This window comes from Leiobunum rupestre, chromosome 9 (assembly GCF_980474605.1).
Source record: "Leiobunum rupestre chromosome 9, qqLeiRupe1.1.hap1, whole genome shotgun sequence".
NCBI lineage: Eukaryota > Metazoa > Arthropoda > Arachnida > Opiliones > Sclerosomatidae > Leiobunum > Leiobunum rupestre.
The window spans coordinates 49,225,374-49,244,221 of record NC_143392.1 but is presented as its reverse complement, the minus strand read 5'-3'; the positions used below and the strand labels follow the sequence as shown (position 1 = coordinate 49,244,221).

General features: G+C 31.9%; 1 protein-coding gene across 1 annotated transcript in view; it reads left to right on the top strand.

Moving 5' to 3' along the window:
• LanA (laminin subunit alpha) overlaps positions 1 to 18,848 on the top strand; it is a 78,796-nt gene that overhangs the window by 2,725 nt on the left and 57,223 nt on the right. The window contains exons 2-3 of the mRNA XM_090159522.1: positions 12,744 to 12,980; positions 14,466 to 14,636. Coding sequence (XP_090015648.1) covers positions 12,744 to 12,980; positions 14,466 to 14,636 — 408 coding nt within the window. The remainder of the gene's footprint in view (positions 1 to 12,743; positions 12,981 to 14,465; positions 14,637 to 18,848) is intronic.

Here is an 18,848-nt window from a genome sequence, read left to right as displayed (position 1 = left end):
TGAATTTATTATAATTAAATCAAATTTAAGAACAGTTAATTTATAATAATTAAATCAAATTTAAGGACAGTTAATTTAAAATTATTATATCAAAGGACCCGCACACTTAACATTGAATTTGGTTCCCTGCAAAATTTCGTCAAATTTGAATATAATATAAATTAGGTGATCCGGAACATTGTTTCAATGTAGTGAAAATTTCTAAGACATACAGTTCGCCCGCCAGATAAATTAATGTTTAGCGTGAAGAGGCCTTTAAGGACCGTTAATTTATAATAATTAAATCAAATTTAAGAACAGTTTATTAAAAATAATTAAATCAAATTTAAGAATAGTTAATTTATAAAAATTAAATCAAATTCTTTACAATAAATTAAACGATATATGTGAAATTGTGAATTTCCGTTTTAAAATGGTATCAAAAATGCAAATTATTTCAAATGTATTATGTTACACTGTAGAATTACTTTAATTTTAGACAAATGCACTAAAAACATTAATTGCATAATAATTTTAGTATAATTATTATACATAAACGAATAATGCCAAGTTTATAACATCCATTATACTTTAACTTAGAAATATATTTCCGGAGATAGTCAATTATAGTTTCTTTAACGCCTCCACCCTGAACAAAAATCAACAGCTTCCGTCGCCAATGCAGAATTAAAAGATTTCCAGGTTGATCTCTGCCTGGTTTAGGGGCCATTCACAAATTACGTTGGGCTACTCGAAAGTAAAAAACGAGTAATATTTTCTGAATTTGGAAATTTTGAGATGTAGGTGTTAAAAAAGACACAATTTACTAAATTTCACAAATATTTTAATAACATTTTTTGTCATTATTCACTGAAACCAAAAATAAATATGTTATTGTCTGAGGTTTATATTTGCTTGCATAACTGCCTTGATACATTCAACTTTGTAGATTTGAACTAACCAATAAGCTGCATCGAGCAATCTTATTAATTGCCCGTCCTAGTCAAATATTTGGGAGAGGCATTGCCCCCTCCGATTCCTACTTCCCTGAGTGTTACATTGTCGGAGATAGGGATACGTTGCCCAAGTGTTACGTATTATAATATAATTTTATACAGGAACCCACAGTAATAATTTTGTTAAAATAGCAAATTAATACTTATTTTTCAAGGATCAGATTAATCCTAATAATTATTATCAATTATTATTAGTAAAAATGTAAACTTGTTTTGGCTTAACGAGTATAATTTTTATCGGTGGTTATGGAAAGCCCCATGCTATCAAAATGTTGCAATATGTCGGATAATTTAATAATCAAGATATAATCCTGTAAACCTTTTCGGTAATTTTATTAATAACGTGTGAGGTATTGTAATGTGTTGGTCTCTGATATACTATAATAGTTTTTTAAAATTCAATGTCGGAAACGTCTGTCGAACGTCTTCCATATTTACAGAAAATGGTTTCAGATTTCCGCGATACGCTTAACCCAGTTCTCCACCTGAATTAGCTTAACGTATCTTTTCAATAAATCTAACTAAACTGAAACAGCTTTACTATCTATTAGTAAAATAAAATATGTGATTTCTAAAAAATGAGATAAATATGTCATTAAATACTCCGCTTCAGTATTTATAAAGGCGCCAGTTACGACAGTCATTCGTACTTTTTAAGATGTGTAGAAAAGGGTGAAAAATTAACAGACTATCCTTTTGTGTTTAAAGAAAGCTGGCGCTGTAGTCACGGTGATTCCGTCAACCATTTTACTAAATTGGTAAATTATTTGAAAGCAATTTATTTCTTAAAATGAGCGAAGAAAATGTGGGACATTTGTAACACAATTTGGGGTACACAAATTCAAACCAATGGTATGTGTATTAAATTATACACCCATTTCAGTGTTTTATAATGCCCAGAACAAATTTGTGTATGTTAAAAGATAATTGCTATATCGGGATGATTTTTATCGTTGCTGCTAAAGGCACTCTTGCTCAAAGAGTAACCCCCTTCCCCAGTAAAAAATCAAATCAGCCCAACATCTCTTGGTTCCCAAAAATTGATGGCCATGTCGTTGACGTTTCTTCCCCTCTCGCGCGGGGGAAAATTCGAGCACGATGCCCGCGGATTGTTTCAACATAGTCATTCCCCCGACAGTATAAAATTACATTCTACATAAAATAGCGGTCGAAAGCGCGATTATTTTAATTTAAGCCGGATTATAACTTCTTTTAGACAAGATGGCGAAACGACCGGTAGCTCGATTTTTCTAATCAGAGATCCGTTTAGTTTCGGGCTTCAGAAAAAGTGTTGGTATAAGGACAGGAAATGAAGTAGAAGGCGGTACGTGTAGAAGCCGGCGCAGTTGAGTGTTATCCTTTTACAATTATCTCAGAACGTGGGTGTAAATAAAGACTTCCTCTCGCAGAGACGCTACCGCTGCATTCATCTTTATATTAAAACGTAATGATCTCAGTGTGGGGCCTATACAGCGGCTGCCAACTACACGAGAAAAAAAAACCGCAGAGACCTCCGATATCATTAATGTACAGTTAGTTTCAAAAGGTGCTTGACGACAGGCAATCTTTTGGATAAATGCATCAGGAGTTAACCAACCTTACAAAGAAATATAAAAAGTTTAATTTAAATTTAAGAGAAGGCTATTTTCAAGGTTGAAATCGGAATGTGTTTATGAGTTATTTTTGGAAATAACATTTGAATTTCTTTTAAGATACCCATTTTGAAAAATAAGACCGCCAATTTGGTACCCAGGTCCCAATTGCGGCGAAATATCTCTCTCAGATTTCACTCGGGGGTTCAATGTATGTATTAATACCTCACCCCTCCTCCAAAATGTACGCTCGAAGAGTTTCATTAAAAATTATTTATCATTTACCAGCTAAAATATCGAAAAAACTTGTGACACTGAAGTAATTATAAACTAAATAAGACTTCCTAATTGCTAAACTCTACTCTAATTGCGTGAAATTTATTAAAATAGGCAAAACTAATTTTTCAATACAAATCAAAGACCGAATAAGTCATTTTTTTGTAATCGCTGGGGGATTCCTAGGGCTTAAACTTTGTAAACCAACAAATATTTTTCTTATGGGTATTCAACTTTGAAGCGCCATATTAATTGCTCTGAATTGTTCATTTTTATAGTTACGCCAATTTTAATTTGTAGACATACATTGCTCGGCACCCAAATATTTTTGGTTAGTGCACGATTTAAAGCGCCATAATTCAATAATTTTGAAAGATATGACCGCTGGAAGTAGTGCCTCGGAATGATTCGTTTAAGACCAAAAAACAGCTAAATACGCTTGAATTTTTAAACTTCTGATATTAAACGAATGTTACCGGTGCATTTTTAAAAAGGTCAGTGCCATTCTGTAATTTCAACAGGAACTGCGTTAACTACATTTTTAGATCTTAGATCGTTTTTAAAATTTTATTTTAGGGGCTAACCTCTTCCGTAAATAATGTACACGGAGTTCAGCCTTTGATAGAGCAGAGTACACGTACTCTTTTTAGTACAGTCAAAGCTGCGGAATTTACGAGTAGTAATAAACTCACCGCGTTTATTACGTTACACTGCCCAAAAACCAGGCTATTTTTTTCAATTTTCTAAACGTTTTAAATAATAATAAAATTATATAATTTATTAGAAAAATCCATCTTGGAATTGCGAAAATATAGACCGTCACTTATATCGCCCACAACATTTTTGAAACCGAACATGTATCTAGTAACAAACCTTGAATAGTTTAATGTAATATTATTATAGTTTTAGTTAAATGTTATTTTAATTTTAAATTAATATAATTTTAATTTTAATTTTAATTTAATATTATATTAATTTTAATTTAATATTATATTAATTTTAATTTAATATAATTTTAATTTTAATTTAATATAATTTAATTTAATTTTAATTTTTTTAATTTTAATTTAATATAATTTAATTTAATTTTAATTTTTTTAATATTATTTTTCAGTTTAATATTATTTAAATTTAATATTATTTAAATTTAATATTATTTTAATTTAATATTATTTTAATGAAATATTATTTTAATAAAATATCATTTTAATTTAATATTATTTTAATTTAATATTATTTTAATTTAATATTATTTTAATTTAATATTATTTTAATTTAATATTATTTTAATTTAATATTATTTTAATTTAATATTATTTTAATTTAATATTATTTTAATTTAATATTATTTTAATTTAATATTATTTTAATTTAATATTATTTTAATTTAATATTTTTTTAATTTAATATTTTTTTAATTTAATATGATTTTAATTTAATATGATTTTAATTTAATATTATTTTAATTTAATATTATTTTAATTTAATATTATTTTAATTTAATATTATTTTAATTTAATATTATTTTAATTTAATATTATTTTAATTAAATATTATTTTAATTAAATATTATTTTAATAAAATATCATTTTAATAAAATATTATTTTAATAATATATTTTTAATTTTAATTTAATATAATTTTAATTTTATTTTAATATTTTTTTAATTTTAATTTAATATTATTTTTCAGTTTAATATTATTTAAATTTAATATTATTTTAATAAAATATTATTTTAATTGAATATTATTTTAATAAAATATTATTTTAATTGAATATTATTTTAATTTAATAATATTTTTTTATAATTGTAATTTAATAATTTTATTTTATCTTAATATAAATTCAATTGTAAAATAATCAATGAAATATGATTTTTTTTATAATATAGTTCATTCTTAAATTATTGTTCTTAATAGGTGTTTACAAAAATAAAATAAAAATTAAAGTTTTAAATGTTTTTATCCGTGTCAGGAGTAGAGATCGGCGCAGCAGATAAATTAACTGGCAAAATTTCAATTAATCATAAAAATCGCCGTTAACCGTTTATCCATGGATATTATCCATGGAAAAAGCCAAAAATAACTGATTATTTTTTGGATAATTTTTGTTTATGGATATTATCCAAACAAACGGTAAATTTTTATCCAAACGACGACCTCTAGTCAAGAGTTAAAGCTTTTTGGTACTTCATAGGCACGCGCGTAGACTTCAAATTCCAAAATCTTGATCGACTCGATCGCGTGCTCTATGTCTTCAATAATTGCTAGTGAAGTAAAAAAAAACATTTACACGTGACCTGTCGTATTTTATTGAAACACCTATTGAATATTAATTAAATTTTTAAATAATTTCGTTCCTTATTTATAATATATTACATTCTTAATTTATAATATATTACATACTTAAATTATAATTTATTTTTCTTAATCAAATATTTATTTAATTCATAATTAATATTTATTTAATTCATAATTAATATTTATTTAATTCATAATTAATATTTACTTAATTCATAATTTATATTTATTTAATTCGTAATTTATTTGGTTCTAAATTTATAATTTATTTCAATCCTAATCTATAATTTATTTCAATCCTAATCTATAATTTATTTCATACTTAATTTATAATTTATATTTATTAATTTCATATTAAATTTAAATTAATTTCATTCTTAAGTTATTATTCTAAATTTAAAATGTATTTAATTATTTTTTATTTTTATTTATTTCATATTAAATTTACATTAATTTCATTCCTAATTTATTTTTCTAAATTTATTATTTATTAAATATTTATTTCATAATTTATTTTTCTTAATATAATATTAATTTAATATATTTTTCTTAATATAATATTAATTTTTATATATTTTTCTTAATATAATAATAATTTAATATTTATTTCATTATTATTTTAATATTAATTTTTTATTTATTTCGCCACCACTGGGGCCTGGAGACTATCGGATTATACGCTTCCAAACGGGAATTAATTTTTCTAAAAACAAAGATTTTATTTAAACCGAATTTATTCGAATTAACGCCTTTTATTAATTTCCACGTCCCTACCTTCAACACCAGACAAACCATTACATTCAAAGATTGAAACCCACTAACCCCATTGCTAAGGATTCAGAAAACATACAATAAGTTCAGTGAGCAAATTGACATTTTCTCTTGTAATTACCATGAAATCCACCAACTAAAATGACTATTGCCTCCTGTGTATAAAGAAAATCTGATCTCGTATACCTGTATACTATACACCCTGATTTTTCAATATTGTAACCATTACTTATCTCACTCCTGTAACCTTTTGTTTTTATGATTGGCACTGCCTATGCATCTCCCTGTAAGTACTTCGGTACTGTTGACTTGCACACTAAATTAAACATTTCATTTCATTTCATTATCATTTTAATATTAATTGAATTCGTATTTCATTATTATTTCAATAATAATTTAATATTTATTTCATTCATAATTAAGTTTTCTTAATTTAATAATATAATATTTATTTAATGCTTAATTAATTTTCCTTAATTTAATGTTAATATAATATTTATTTAATGCTTAATTAATTTTCCTTAATTTACTGTTAATTTAATACTCATTTCCTTCTTAATTTAACAACTCGAAATTGCCTATCAAAATGTTCGGGGTCTTCGGACCAAATCTCATATATTTTTCACTAATGTCAATTTATATAATTTCGACGTCATCTGTATCACCGAAACGTGGCTCAATAGCACTCATTTTAACGACGAATATTTTCCGAACACATTTAATATATTTCGCTCGGACAAAGATTATTCGGCTGATAATAGTATCCGAGGCGGTGGCGCCTTAATTGCCATTAAAAACACTTGCATGGTTATACGACGCACCGATCTGGAAAACACTCCCGAATCCATATTTTTAGAAATCAAAATTAACACCAATAAATCCGTAATCCTTGGGACTGTCTACTTTTCTCTTAGCAGTAGTGTGAAGATCTTCGAGGACCTTAGTTCGCATTGGCAACGCTGTGCGCCCCATCTACAACAAGACATTATCATATTAGGCGACTTCAATTTACCTAAATTTAACTGGTCGGGGAATGACACATCCGACTGCACTCATTACGTCCGTAAAAAATCTTGCCATATCTTTGACATGTGTTACGCTAGCAACTTACACCAAGTTAATTATTTAAAGAATCACTGTAACAACGTTTTGGACGTTTGTCTCACTAATGTATCTAACGCTAAAATTTGTCCTCTCCCTGATCCATTTGTTGATGTAGATGTCGCTCACCCACCTTTTGTATTGCATTATACCACGTTATCCGATGGTACAGTCCCATCTAGCGTTAAAAATTTTAATTATCTTAAAGGTGATTATCACAGCCTATATACATTTCTGAGAGATTCCGACTGGTCTGAATTCTACAATCAAACAGATGTTGACTTTTGCGTAAATGAACTTACGAGTAAAATTGAATCGGCCATGAATTTATTTATTCCGAAAAAGGTGTACAAGAGGTCAAAAAATTCTCCAGATTGGTATTCACCGGAATTAATTGCTTTATTTAAACGTAAAACATACTATCACAAAAAATTTAAGAGAACAGGTAATCCTCTGGATTACGCGCAATATACCGAGCTCCGAGCTAACTCTAAAATTTTAATTAAAAGAGGCAATTGCGATATGAATAAGAATTTGTGTGATATGGCACTAAAACACATTAACATGTTTTGGAATTATGTAAATCGTAATATTAAGAGTCAACCAATGGACATTAGGTTAAAACAAGGGGGACATTTCGTTACCAGCCCAAAGGATTTAGCAGATATCTTCCTGAACAATTTTTTCTAATATAGCGGTTGATACCGTTAGTCGTGACAAACCTTTTGACTACGGTGCTTCTAATTTTTTCTCAGATACCTTTAACACTTTCGCAATCACTGATCTTGACATTAAAGCTGCTATTATTGAACTTAAACTTACATTTTCTACTGGAGTTGATAACATTCCTCCATTTATAGTTAAGGGCTGTGGCGATATTTTTGCGCCTCTACTCGGTCACATTTTTAATCTGTCCATTCGTTGTAATAAGTTTCCCAATTTATGGAAATCGGTGATTGTTAGTCCAATTTTCAAAGCGGTTTCGCTGGTGACGCCAAAAATTATCATCCTATTTCTTTGTTATGTGTTTTTGCTAAACTTTTGGATAGTATTATGCACGCGAAATTATCTAGTTGGTTCAGCGCCTTTCCAAACCCATGTCAACATGGTTTTACTAAAGGAAAGAGTGTAGAAACCAACCACGTCACCTTTCTTAACACCTTAGCATCCAATATTGAAAATAGGCATCAGGTTGATGTAATATTTTTAGATTTAGCCAAAGCCTTTGACAGGGTGTCACATCACTACCTTCTAAAAAAGCTCGACAGCTATGGTCTTCATGGAAATTTATTAGAATGGGTTCGTGATTATTTGAGCCAGCGCAAAAACGTCATCAAATGTAATGGAGTCGTCACTGACGTAACATATCCGGTCACTTGTGGAGTCCCGCAGGGGTCCTCACTCGGGCCGCTACTATTCAATATGTACATCTACGACCTTCAATTTAGATTAAATCATTCGGAACTCTATCAGTTTGCTGATGATAATAAAGTTTGTCGTGTTATAAGGGATGTAGGTGATTGTGACTTTCTGCAAAGTGACTTAAAGAAATTAATTCCTGGTGTAAACAAAATAATTTACCAATTAATCCCATAAAATCAGTAGTCGTCTCTTTTTCTAGAAAAACCAATGTCATTCGGTATAATTATAGAATTGATAATGATGAAATCACTCGAAAAAGTAGCACTAGAGATTTAGGGGTCATTTTTGACAAAAACCTGAATTTCCGGGAACAAATACAGAACATTATTAGCTCCTGTAAACGTTTATTAGGAGTAATTCTTAAACTTAGCAAAAACATTAAATCTAGTAAACATTTTATTTTATTATATATAAGCTTAATTCATTCCAAATCTATGTACGGGTCATTAACATGGGGAGGTTGCAGTAATAATAATAATAATAATAATCAGCTAGGCTAATACCCAAGGCACCACCTTAGGCCTAAGTCATCAAGCGACTTTTGAAGCCATTAATTCAGGTGGCCGGGTTACAATGCGTGGGAGGGTGGTGACAAGCCCTACACGCCACGCGTTCGAGCCAACAGCTCCCTACACTAACTATTACCGTTAACCTCAACAAGTTTTTATGGAAGGGGAAACCGAAGATCTCGGGGGAAAACCCCTTAAACCAGTGGGGAGAGAACTTGCAAACTCAACGCAGAAGGAGTTGTTCCGAGTTTTCACCCAGTGCCACAAGCTGGGATCGAACCCGGCTCCTCTTGCGGCGAGGCGAAAGTGCTAAACACTCCGCCACCCCACCTACAATTATCTGTTACTAAACATAGAAAAAATTCAACGTAAATTTGTAAATCAAATATATTATTTCTTTCTTCGAAAACACTGCAGATATAATTACAAAAATATACTTAAAGACATTGGGTTAAATACCCTTTCCACCATTCGTGAGCAAACTGAGCTAATATTTATGTTTAAACTAACAAATAACATTACACTATGCTCAAATCTATTACCCTATATCAATCTATGTGTGCCTAATTATAAAACAAGAAATTTTAATTTGTATAAAACCGAAAAAAGCCAATTAAATCCAATTAATAGAGTACTAAACACTGTAAATAAATGTAGTGGAAAAATTGATATTTATAATTGCAGAATTGCCCATTTAAAACAAGTAGAATATTAAACCTCTCATTTATATACTCAAAATACTTTCAAAATTGTTTAAATTGTTTTGAAATTTTCCTTTTTTTTCTTCCACAAGTAACATGTATAATTTTTTAAACTATGTATTTTTGGAAATCGTTAAACTTTTTCTAATATCATGTACTAAGTACAAACTGTGTGTTAACTTGCTGATACAACCCTGTATTGTTTTAATGCACATAAACCACTTTTTCATTTCATTTCATTAACTTAAATTTAATATTTATTTAATTTTAACAGAAATATTAAAAATTAATTAAGTTTTAAAAAAATATTTATTTAATTTTAACAGAAATATTAAAATACCCTTTTATTTAGTTAATATAATTATTTTTTTAATTTTAACATAATTATTAAAATACAATTTTAACTTAGTTTTAAATTATGATTTATTTAATATTAAAATAATTTTTTATTTAGTATTAAAATATGTATTTAATATTTAATTTTTAATTTAATGGTAATATAATTCTTAATTTGATATTAATATAATTCTTAATTTGATATTAATATAATTATTAATTTAATATTAATATAATTATTAATTTAATATTAATATAATTCTTAGTGTAATATTAATATAATTCATAATTTAATATGATCAAAATTCTTAATTGAATATTAATATAATTCTTAATTTTTTTATAATATTAAGTTTATTGTAAACACACTCTTTAAAGTTTTACCTCTAGCGTCACAATATATGTGCTGGAAGCAACGCCGTCTGTATTACGAGGATGAGCCCTTGTTTTCAGCAGCCCCTAGGCAGGGTTAGCAAGAGTCAACAAGATCGTTTTAATCATAATGAAAATAAAGGGTTAATACCGTTTGTGTATCGAATTCTTATAGAATAATCAGGAAATTTTAATTTTTTAACTCGCAACTGCCCGATCTCAAAATTATGCGATGCTACCTTGACATTATTAGGTTTAGCAGGATTGTTTATCTGCATTTATAATCTAACAAGGCGACATAATTTAAAGCGTACTTTTGAGATCCACCGATATTATCCACCAAGGCTTTAAACGTCATTCAAAACGACACTTAAACCTTTATAATTAGTGTCATATGTTAAAGACATCTAAATTTTGTCCCCTTATAATGTGGTTTAAGCTGGTAAAAACCATAGAAACTTTTCCATTTTTTCGAAAGGCTGGATTGTTGCTAACCCTGCACACCTGTGAAAGTAAATCCCGTGCACAGAAATATATTTATTTCGATGAGATGTATAATCAATAATGTATTCATTTCAACCATGAATATCGAACTATATCATTATCCTTTCCACCATCTGGGGCTAAGATGGGCGGTGCGTTTCTGCGTTTTATGTAATCACTTGAGCCAATCAGGAGACAGGCATTTGTCATTGACTCGATCCGCAAAACGTTTCTGGGATTACGTGATTTAACGGCGAAGAAAATGCCTCGTGGTTCTTAGAAAAATACCTGTACCTTAACCAAATTACTTTATAATCATAACTTAAGGAATTTATTATCTATATTCTTACGGGTTTTCGTTCGATCAAAAAGATGAGTATTAAAATTTTAAAAACTAAATTTCGAGCTAAGAATTGGCAGTGAAATCTAGTCAAGTTTCAAAACTTTGCCCTTCAATACAATTTTTTGGGCGGTGGCGCCTGACCAACGTCATAATAAATTATTAAGCCCCTCCCATCCTAGCGACTGAGGCCAGTCTACCTAATGTAGTTCAATATTCAAGGTTAAAATGAATACATTCATGGTGTAATGTACTACATTTAAGAACGGGGTTAACTATTTTCACAAAACCGCAATGAAATGTTTTTGTCATTTCCACTTTATAGAACTTAGACTAATATATTTTAGTTTATGAATATCGTGAGTCCTAACTTACCTAACAAGTATCTTCTTTTAGTAATTCGCCTTATCAGTTATTAATCCGTATGTATCAGTTGTAGTTTTTAACGATGCGTGATTGTATTATTACTTAAAAACTGGCAAGTAGAGTTTTATGTTCGCAAAAAGGTAAGGCCGGCAAAATAGTTTAAAAGTAAACCATATTTAGAGGACCGGCCCATTATTGTATTATCTACAATTCTACACGAATGTGTAATCGGATACGCGACGAACTAAGGCGCTTTTCGACTTCTATAGACATAAAGTATTATCACTGATTCGCGATTTTGCACCTAGTACACGACACAAAATGTATGTGTTTCGACAATAACATTTTCGATGTTCATGTACTCGTTTAAAGGAAATAACCATTGAGGTGCAATAATTTTTAAGTTACTATTTTAAGTGTTCTTAATGTCACTTAGTACTTTGCAAAAGGTACGATTTCCTTAGTTCTACCGTACCGTTTGTTATTGGATTTTGGGGCACTGTAATCTGCCGTTTGGGGTTAAAGGGACTTAGTCCTCCTGAACGTCTTGGGTATATCGTTTAATAAAAGCATATGTAACATAATTACTCATAAGTGTGCCTCTGTTTAACATTTATGTATTAAAAATTTACATGAGACCTTGTTTCACAGCCACCAAAGAAAATACGGACTAACGTCGCGTAAAAACGGTAAAACTGGTTTTAAGTTCCTTCCCTCCAAGTCAGAAATAGTTTTGATGACGATGAAACCGTCATATCCTTGCAACAAGGTCTCATTGAGAAAAAATTATTTCTGGCACACTTACGAGCAATTATGTTACATTTGATAAAAGCCATATTAGCAAATCTTTAATTTTTATATTTTTAATATAATAAAAATGCATTCGGGCAAAAGTGTTTTCCGAACCTAAATAATTCAAGATTAACTACCCGGTTTTATCACACTCACAAGTGTCAGTTTTGTAGAACTAGGAAGTTAACAAATAATAAATATTGTACTCCGTTCGGTGGTTTAAGAATTGAAGTCCTGCAATTTTTGTAAAATTAAATACCCAGCGTATATGGTGAGGCAGTAAGTCTTGGTAGATTCTTTATTATGTAATCTCCTTTAAGAATTTGAAACATGGTTTCTTGGTTCAAACACTGAATAACAAAATAATTTTTTCCCCCAATTCGCAGGAATTTCACGTGGCGTATGTCTTTATCAAAATGGCCAACTCCCCCCGACCAGGTCTCTGGGTTTTGGAGAGGTCGACAGACGATGGCAAGTCGTACGAACCGTGGCAGTACTTCGCCGAAAGCCCAGGCGATTGCGTTCATCATTTCGGAAAAGACACTCTGCAGCCCATCTTGAAGGATGACTCTGTCATTTGCGAATCCAAGTTTTCTAAAGTGGTTCCACTGGAAGGTGGCGAGGTAATTATATTCACTGTTTTTTGTTTCTTAGCAAATTTATGAGTTTCCTATGAATCGCAAATTTTTTTCGATAAAAGCAACGGATCTTTTACGTTAAGTAGCATTTTATAAATCGGTAGTATTCTTCTAGTTTTAAAAGACGGTGAAATAAATAGCGTGGAATTTTTAACGGTTGCTACTTCTTGAAAACTGAACGATATCGGGGAAGGGACCACCGGATTGGAGGATATTTGTGCATGCGTAGAGATCTTTCTTTGTGGGGTGGCGTAGTGGTTAGCACTTTTGCCTCGCAGCAAGAGGAGCCGGGTTCCATCCCAGCTTGTGGCACTGGGTGAAAACTCGGATCAACTCCTTCTGCGTTAAGTTTGCAAGTTCTCTCCCCACTGGTTTAAGGTTTTTCCCCCAAGCTCTTCGGGTACCCCTTCCATAAAAACGTATTGAGGTAAACGTTAATAGTTAGTGTAGGGAGCTGTTGCCTTGCGTGGCATGAAGGGCTAGCCACCCCCCTCCTACGCATTGTAACCCGGCCACCTGAATGGCTTTAAAAGTCGCATGATGACTTAGGCCTAAGGTGGTGCCTTGGGATTTAGCCTAGCTGATTATTATTATTAAAATATAATATTTTTGAGATGTAAATCGTCATGGAGCATGTAGTTAACGTTAATAGTAAGTGTAGGGAGCTGTTGGCTTGCTTGGCATTAAGGGCTTGCCACGACCCTCCTACGCATTGTAACCCAGCCAACTGTTTAAAAGTCTTAAAAGTCGCTAGATGACTTGGGCCTTAGGTGGTGCTTTTGGTATTAGCATAGCCTAGCTGATAATTATTATTATTATCCTAAATAACTGACACTTATATTTCCGAAATAAGGCTTCAGGGAAAGCCAGTTTATCTTTAAATTAAGCTATAACGTTAAACTCGCCAAATTAAAAGACAAATTATCAGTTAAAATGAATCATCATAGACGTGAAAAACGGTAAAAATTTATAAAAGTGACTATTGACATCTTTATGCGGTGAGGGCGGCAGCCATGCGGTCATAAAGCATTCCACTTTTTTCCTACCCCAAATTACTAGGACGGGCAGCTGTTGGAATTAATGTTTCTACGAAGTGGACATGTATTTTTCGCATAAAAGAAACACGTGCCAGTATGACCGAGTGATCTAAGGCGCCACTAACCTTCCAATTAAGAGGAATTAGGTTTATTTGGTGGGAGCTGGGTTAAAATCCCACTTCTGACCACGTCTCTTTTTCGTTAATTGCCTTTTATTTAATCTTTTTTTAGTTTATTAATGATTTTACTATTGTTGGGCAATTTCCATTTCGGTATGAAAGTTTTAAGGCCGAATGGTCTATTTGATATAAGAGGAATTCCAACGTGGCCTTTGCGTTTTTATTCATATTCTTTGGCCTTTTAAGGGTTTTCTATCTTTTTTATGGAAATGTTTCGTGACATTTTTGTGTGAATGCCTGTGGTTTTTTTTCAGATTGTGGTTTCGTTGTTGAACGGTCGGCCCAGCGCTGACAACTTCTCGCACTCAATGGAATTGCAAGAATGGACGAAGGCTACAACTATTCGACTGAGGCTTTTGCGTACCAAGAATCTTCTAGGACATCTTATGTCCGTTGCTCGCCAGGATCCTACTGTCACTCGTCGGGTGAGCTATTTTCATATTCACTCAGTTCTCTGTATTTGGTACAAGATAAAGCTTACCTCAACATTTTGTCGACTACTTGTCATTTGTAATTTTGGTGTTTAATTAATCTTTCACTACTAGCGACGTACAAAAGATATTACCAAGAATGTATTTATTTATACTGAGAAAAAGACGATGTTATTTAGCAGTAAGCTCTTTTGTGCAAAAGAAAATCAAATCATACCAGCTTCTCATTGGTGCTCTAAAACTGAGTATTTTCAACCTGATTCAAGCTGGGGTAAATTAAACCTTGAGGCTGGTCCTGCAGGGAAACACTAGAATTGATGCCTGTCTATATAGTTTCAAAATAGTAACTTTTCCAAAACATAAATAAATACATGCTGGAACCAAAAAGATTTATATGTTTGATTTTGAAAATATATGCTTGTTGCCAGATCATGAAAACATATAATTTTAAATAATAATGTTATCAATATGACTGCCTCATTAGTGAATGAATCGTTATTTAGTCATTTAGTGGCAATGTAACCCTGCCACCTGAAAGTCGAGTGATGACTTAGACCTAAGGGGTGCCTTGGGTATTAGGCTACCTGATTATTATTAATAATTCCGCTTTCTTCCAACATTGAATTTGTGTGAACTGACAGTGAAGGGAAGGGGAATACGTTAGTTTTAAGGAACTAATTAAATGAGGATAAAACTGTATACAAGCTGATTATTAGTAATTTATTATTATTATAATTGTCGTTAAATGATAAAGATAAAAATTCAAAACTGAAAATAAACTATCAAGCACTCGTTAGTCGCCTTAATCTCTGCGAACGCACAATATGGAGGCGAAGCTAAGAGCACGTATTTGGCCTAATGATGTAGCATTAATTTTATTTAAAATAGGTGGTTATTCTCATATTAGCAAAATTTTACATGGGGAGAAAAGGGGAACTAATGGTCTTAATTCTTAATGGCATGTTAGTTGTGGATGTCTTTTTAAACAGGGTGTCTGCATTTTATCGGCCCAGGCATTTTTCTCAAAACCTATATCTTCTAGAAATATGAAATTTTCAGTATGTACTCTCTCGGTGAGTATCGTTCTTATTTGTGATTTTCAGAAAAATCGTGAAATGTTTCACGGTTTTAGAATTTGTAGTTTTTGAACGCTAGGTGGTAGACGAAAAGTTTCAATAATTAAGTTGTAGAGCATAATAGAAAACCTTTAATGGAGTTGGAATGGTCAAAATCGTACATTTTGTCACTGAAATAATAGCTCATGAAATATAACAAGTTGGTACTACCCAAATGTTTTTACGCCTCATGTTATTGTAATGATTGTCTGTGAAAAATGAACATATTTTGAGCCAAATCATGGTTTTACTTTTACAAATTAAGTGTTAGAACAAGTGCAATTATTATAATAAGGAATTACAGAAATTTTGTTACAAATACGGTTCAATAATGCCACCATCCCTGCTATACAAATCCGTACGCGATGAAGCATATTCTGGAACGAACCACGGACCATATCTGGAGTAACGAGTTGGAACGCTGCAATGATTCTCTGGCGCAAGTCGTCTTCGCTAGTGACTGGCGTCTTGTATACTTGCTCCTTGACCAATCCCCACAGGTAAAAGTCCAGCGGTGTCAAATTTGGGGACCTAGGAGGCCATCGCACTGGACCATTCTTCTCAATCCAACATGTCGTTGTTGGTGAGGAGTTGCACCGTCACGCATGAACCAAAGGCGTGGCAGGTTGGCTAAAGGGACATCTTCTAATGCTTCTGCTACTTCATTTCGTAGAAACGCCAAGTAGCTCACCCCATTAAGTAAATTCAGAAGAAAAAATGGCCCAATGACGCGATCTTATAGTAGACCTGCCGAGACGTTCAAGCGGAATTGTACTTGATTGTGATGTGGAAATCCCCAGTGCGGATTTACATCGCTCCACATATGGTTATTCTGGTGGTTAAATGGGCAGCCCCTTCCAAATGAACACTCGTCAAACGCCAGGATCAAACGGAGGAAATCTTCTTTGGCATCCGCCATGGTACTGAAGCAGTTACCGAAATTAAACCTAAGGCGCTGATCACCATCGTTAAGTGCTTGGTGGAGCGTGGCACGAAATAGGTGAAATTAATGGTGGTTAAGGACACTCCTTACATAATATTTTGACAATTCCAAATCGGAGCATGCCATTACAACTTGCTCGAGGGTAAGCGACAAAGTAGGCGATGTCTGTGTCTTCCATATTAGTGTTATGGCGTCCAGGTCCGCGGTATCTGGGATTCATATTGCCGTCTCCTTCGAAGTCAGCAACAGCTCGGAGATAAGTGTGGTGATTTGGTTGACTGTCACGATATAACATTTGAAACCACCGACTTGTTAAACGTGCGTTTCAATGACCATCACCTTAGTATAACTCAACCATCCTGGACCGCTGTTCACGAGTATAGCAATTCATTTTTTTAACCGTACTACGAAGAGATAATGTTTTTCAAACAAAGCGGTGGCACTTTAAATATTAAAACGGATCCACATTTTAAACGAATTAGATGTGCAAGAAAAAGCTTTCGGAAATTTAGTTGGCATAAATTAGACATTTTCTAGACCCTAAAACCTCCTTTTTCTTGTTTAATAAATAACACCAACTTTTTGTCCATAGAAAACAAACGTGTGCGGGGTCCAACTGTAATTCCTTATAAAATTGCACTCAAAACATGTTCATTTTTCACAGACAATCATTACAATAACATGAGGCGTAAAAACATTTGGGTAGTACCACCTTGTTATTTTGCATGACCTATTATTTCAGTAACAAAATGTACGATTTTCACCATACCAACTGCATTAGAGGTTTTCGAGTATGCTCTACAACTTACTCATTGAAACCTTTCGTCTACCACCTAGCGTTCAAAAACTACAAATTCTAAAACCGTTAAATATTTAACGATTTTTCTGAAATTCACAAATAAACACGATCTCCACCGAGTGAGTACATACTGCAAATTTCACATTTCTAGAAGGTATAGTTTTTGAGAAAAATGCCTAGGCCGATCCCTGACAATTATAGTACTTTAAATGAAAAATGGAAATGATTTGTACATATATCTATTTTGAAGTCTTAATTAAGTTAATTTTTAGAAGATAAATTACGCAAGCTATTTGAATAATGAGGTAGCTTATCCTGTTAACCAAAAATTAACTCCAAATCTACTTTGGTTGCTTGTTCTGATGGTATAAATTAAGCTAGATCTCTCTTAAAAGACTCTAATTTCAGCAATACAATATCTTTTTTGTTATATGGTTTTTAGTGTTATTCTTTGACACGCCTTTTGAGATAAAAAAATCTTTAGATGTAGATACGCACTTATAAAATATTTTATTTCATGTAAGTAAAGGACTTGCAATTTTATTTGATTACAAGAATATATGTATTTATGCTATGGGAGACCAAATTATAATCAGCTAGGCTAATACCCAAGGCACCACTTTAGGCCAAAGTCATCTAGCGACTTTTAAAGCCTTTAAACAGGTGGCCAGGCCTAATAACACTCAGATCGAGAGGGAGGGGAATAAAGACGTCACAAGGTTATGCTTCGGAAGATGACCAATTAGATACCGTGTATATTTAATTTATTAGTATTTTTTCGTCGATCATGAGGGTACCTTTCATTATAGCAATTATCCTCAATTTTATATTAATAATAATAATAACCAGCTAGGCTAATACCCAAGGTACCACCTTAGGCCCAAGTCATCCAGCGACTTTTAAAGCCATTAATTTAGGCGGCCCGGTGACGATGCGTAGGGGGGTGGTGGCCTGCCTTTCATGCCACGTGAGCATAAATAAATATATTCTTCATTACATCATTAATTTATTCTTAAACAGTCATAAATATAAATCTGGCAATACTATTCACGGATCGACCTGTTGCATGTGCAGGATATTTCACTCCACCCCACGGCATTGTCACAATCGTCAAGTCGTTAATGACCCTTTCAATAAACTTTGCCCTGCTTCTACGACAGCCGCGCTTAGTCGAGCGATATTCATGATTGAATACGCGGATTAATTTAGGATCGGATCAATTTATACGATAGAAAAATTAAATGCACTTTAACCGATAATATTATCTCCGCGCTTCTGATTTACGGCCGAAATTCTCCGGCTACTTAAGATAAATAAACATGGTTTTTCTTCCTTAAATCATGAGGTGA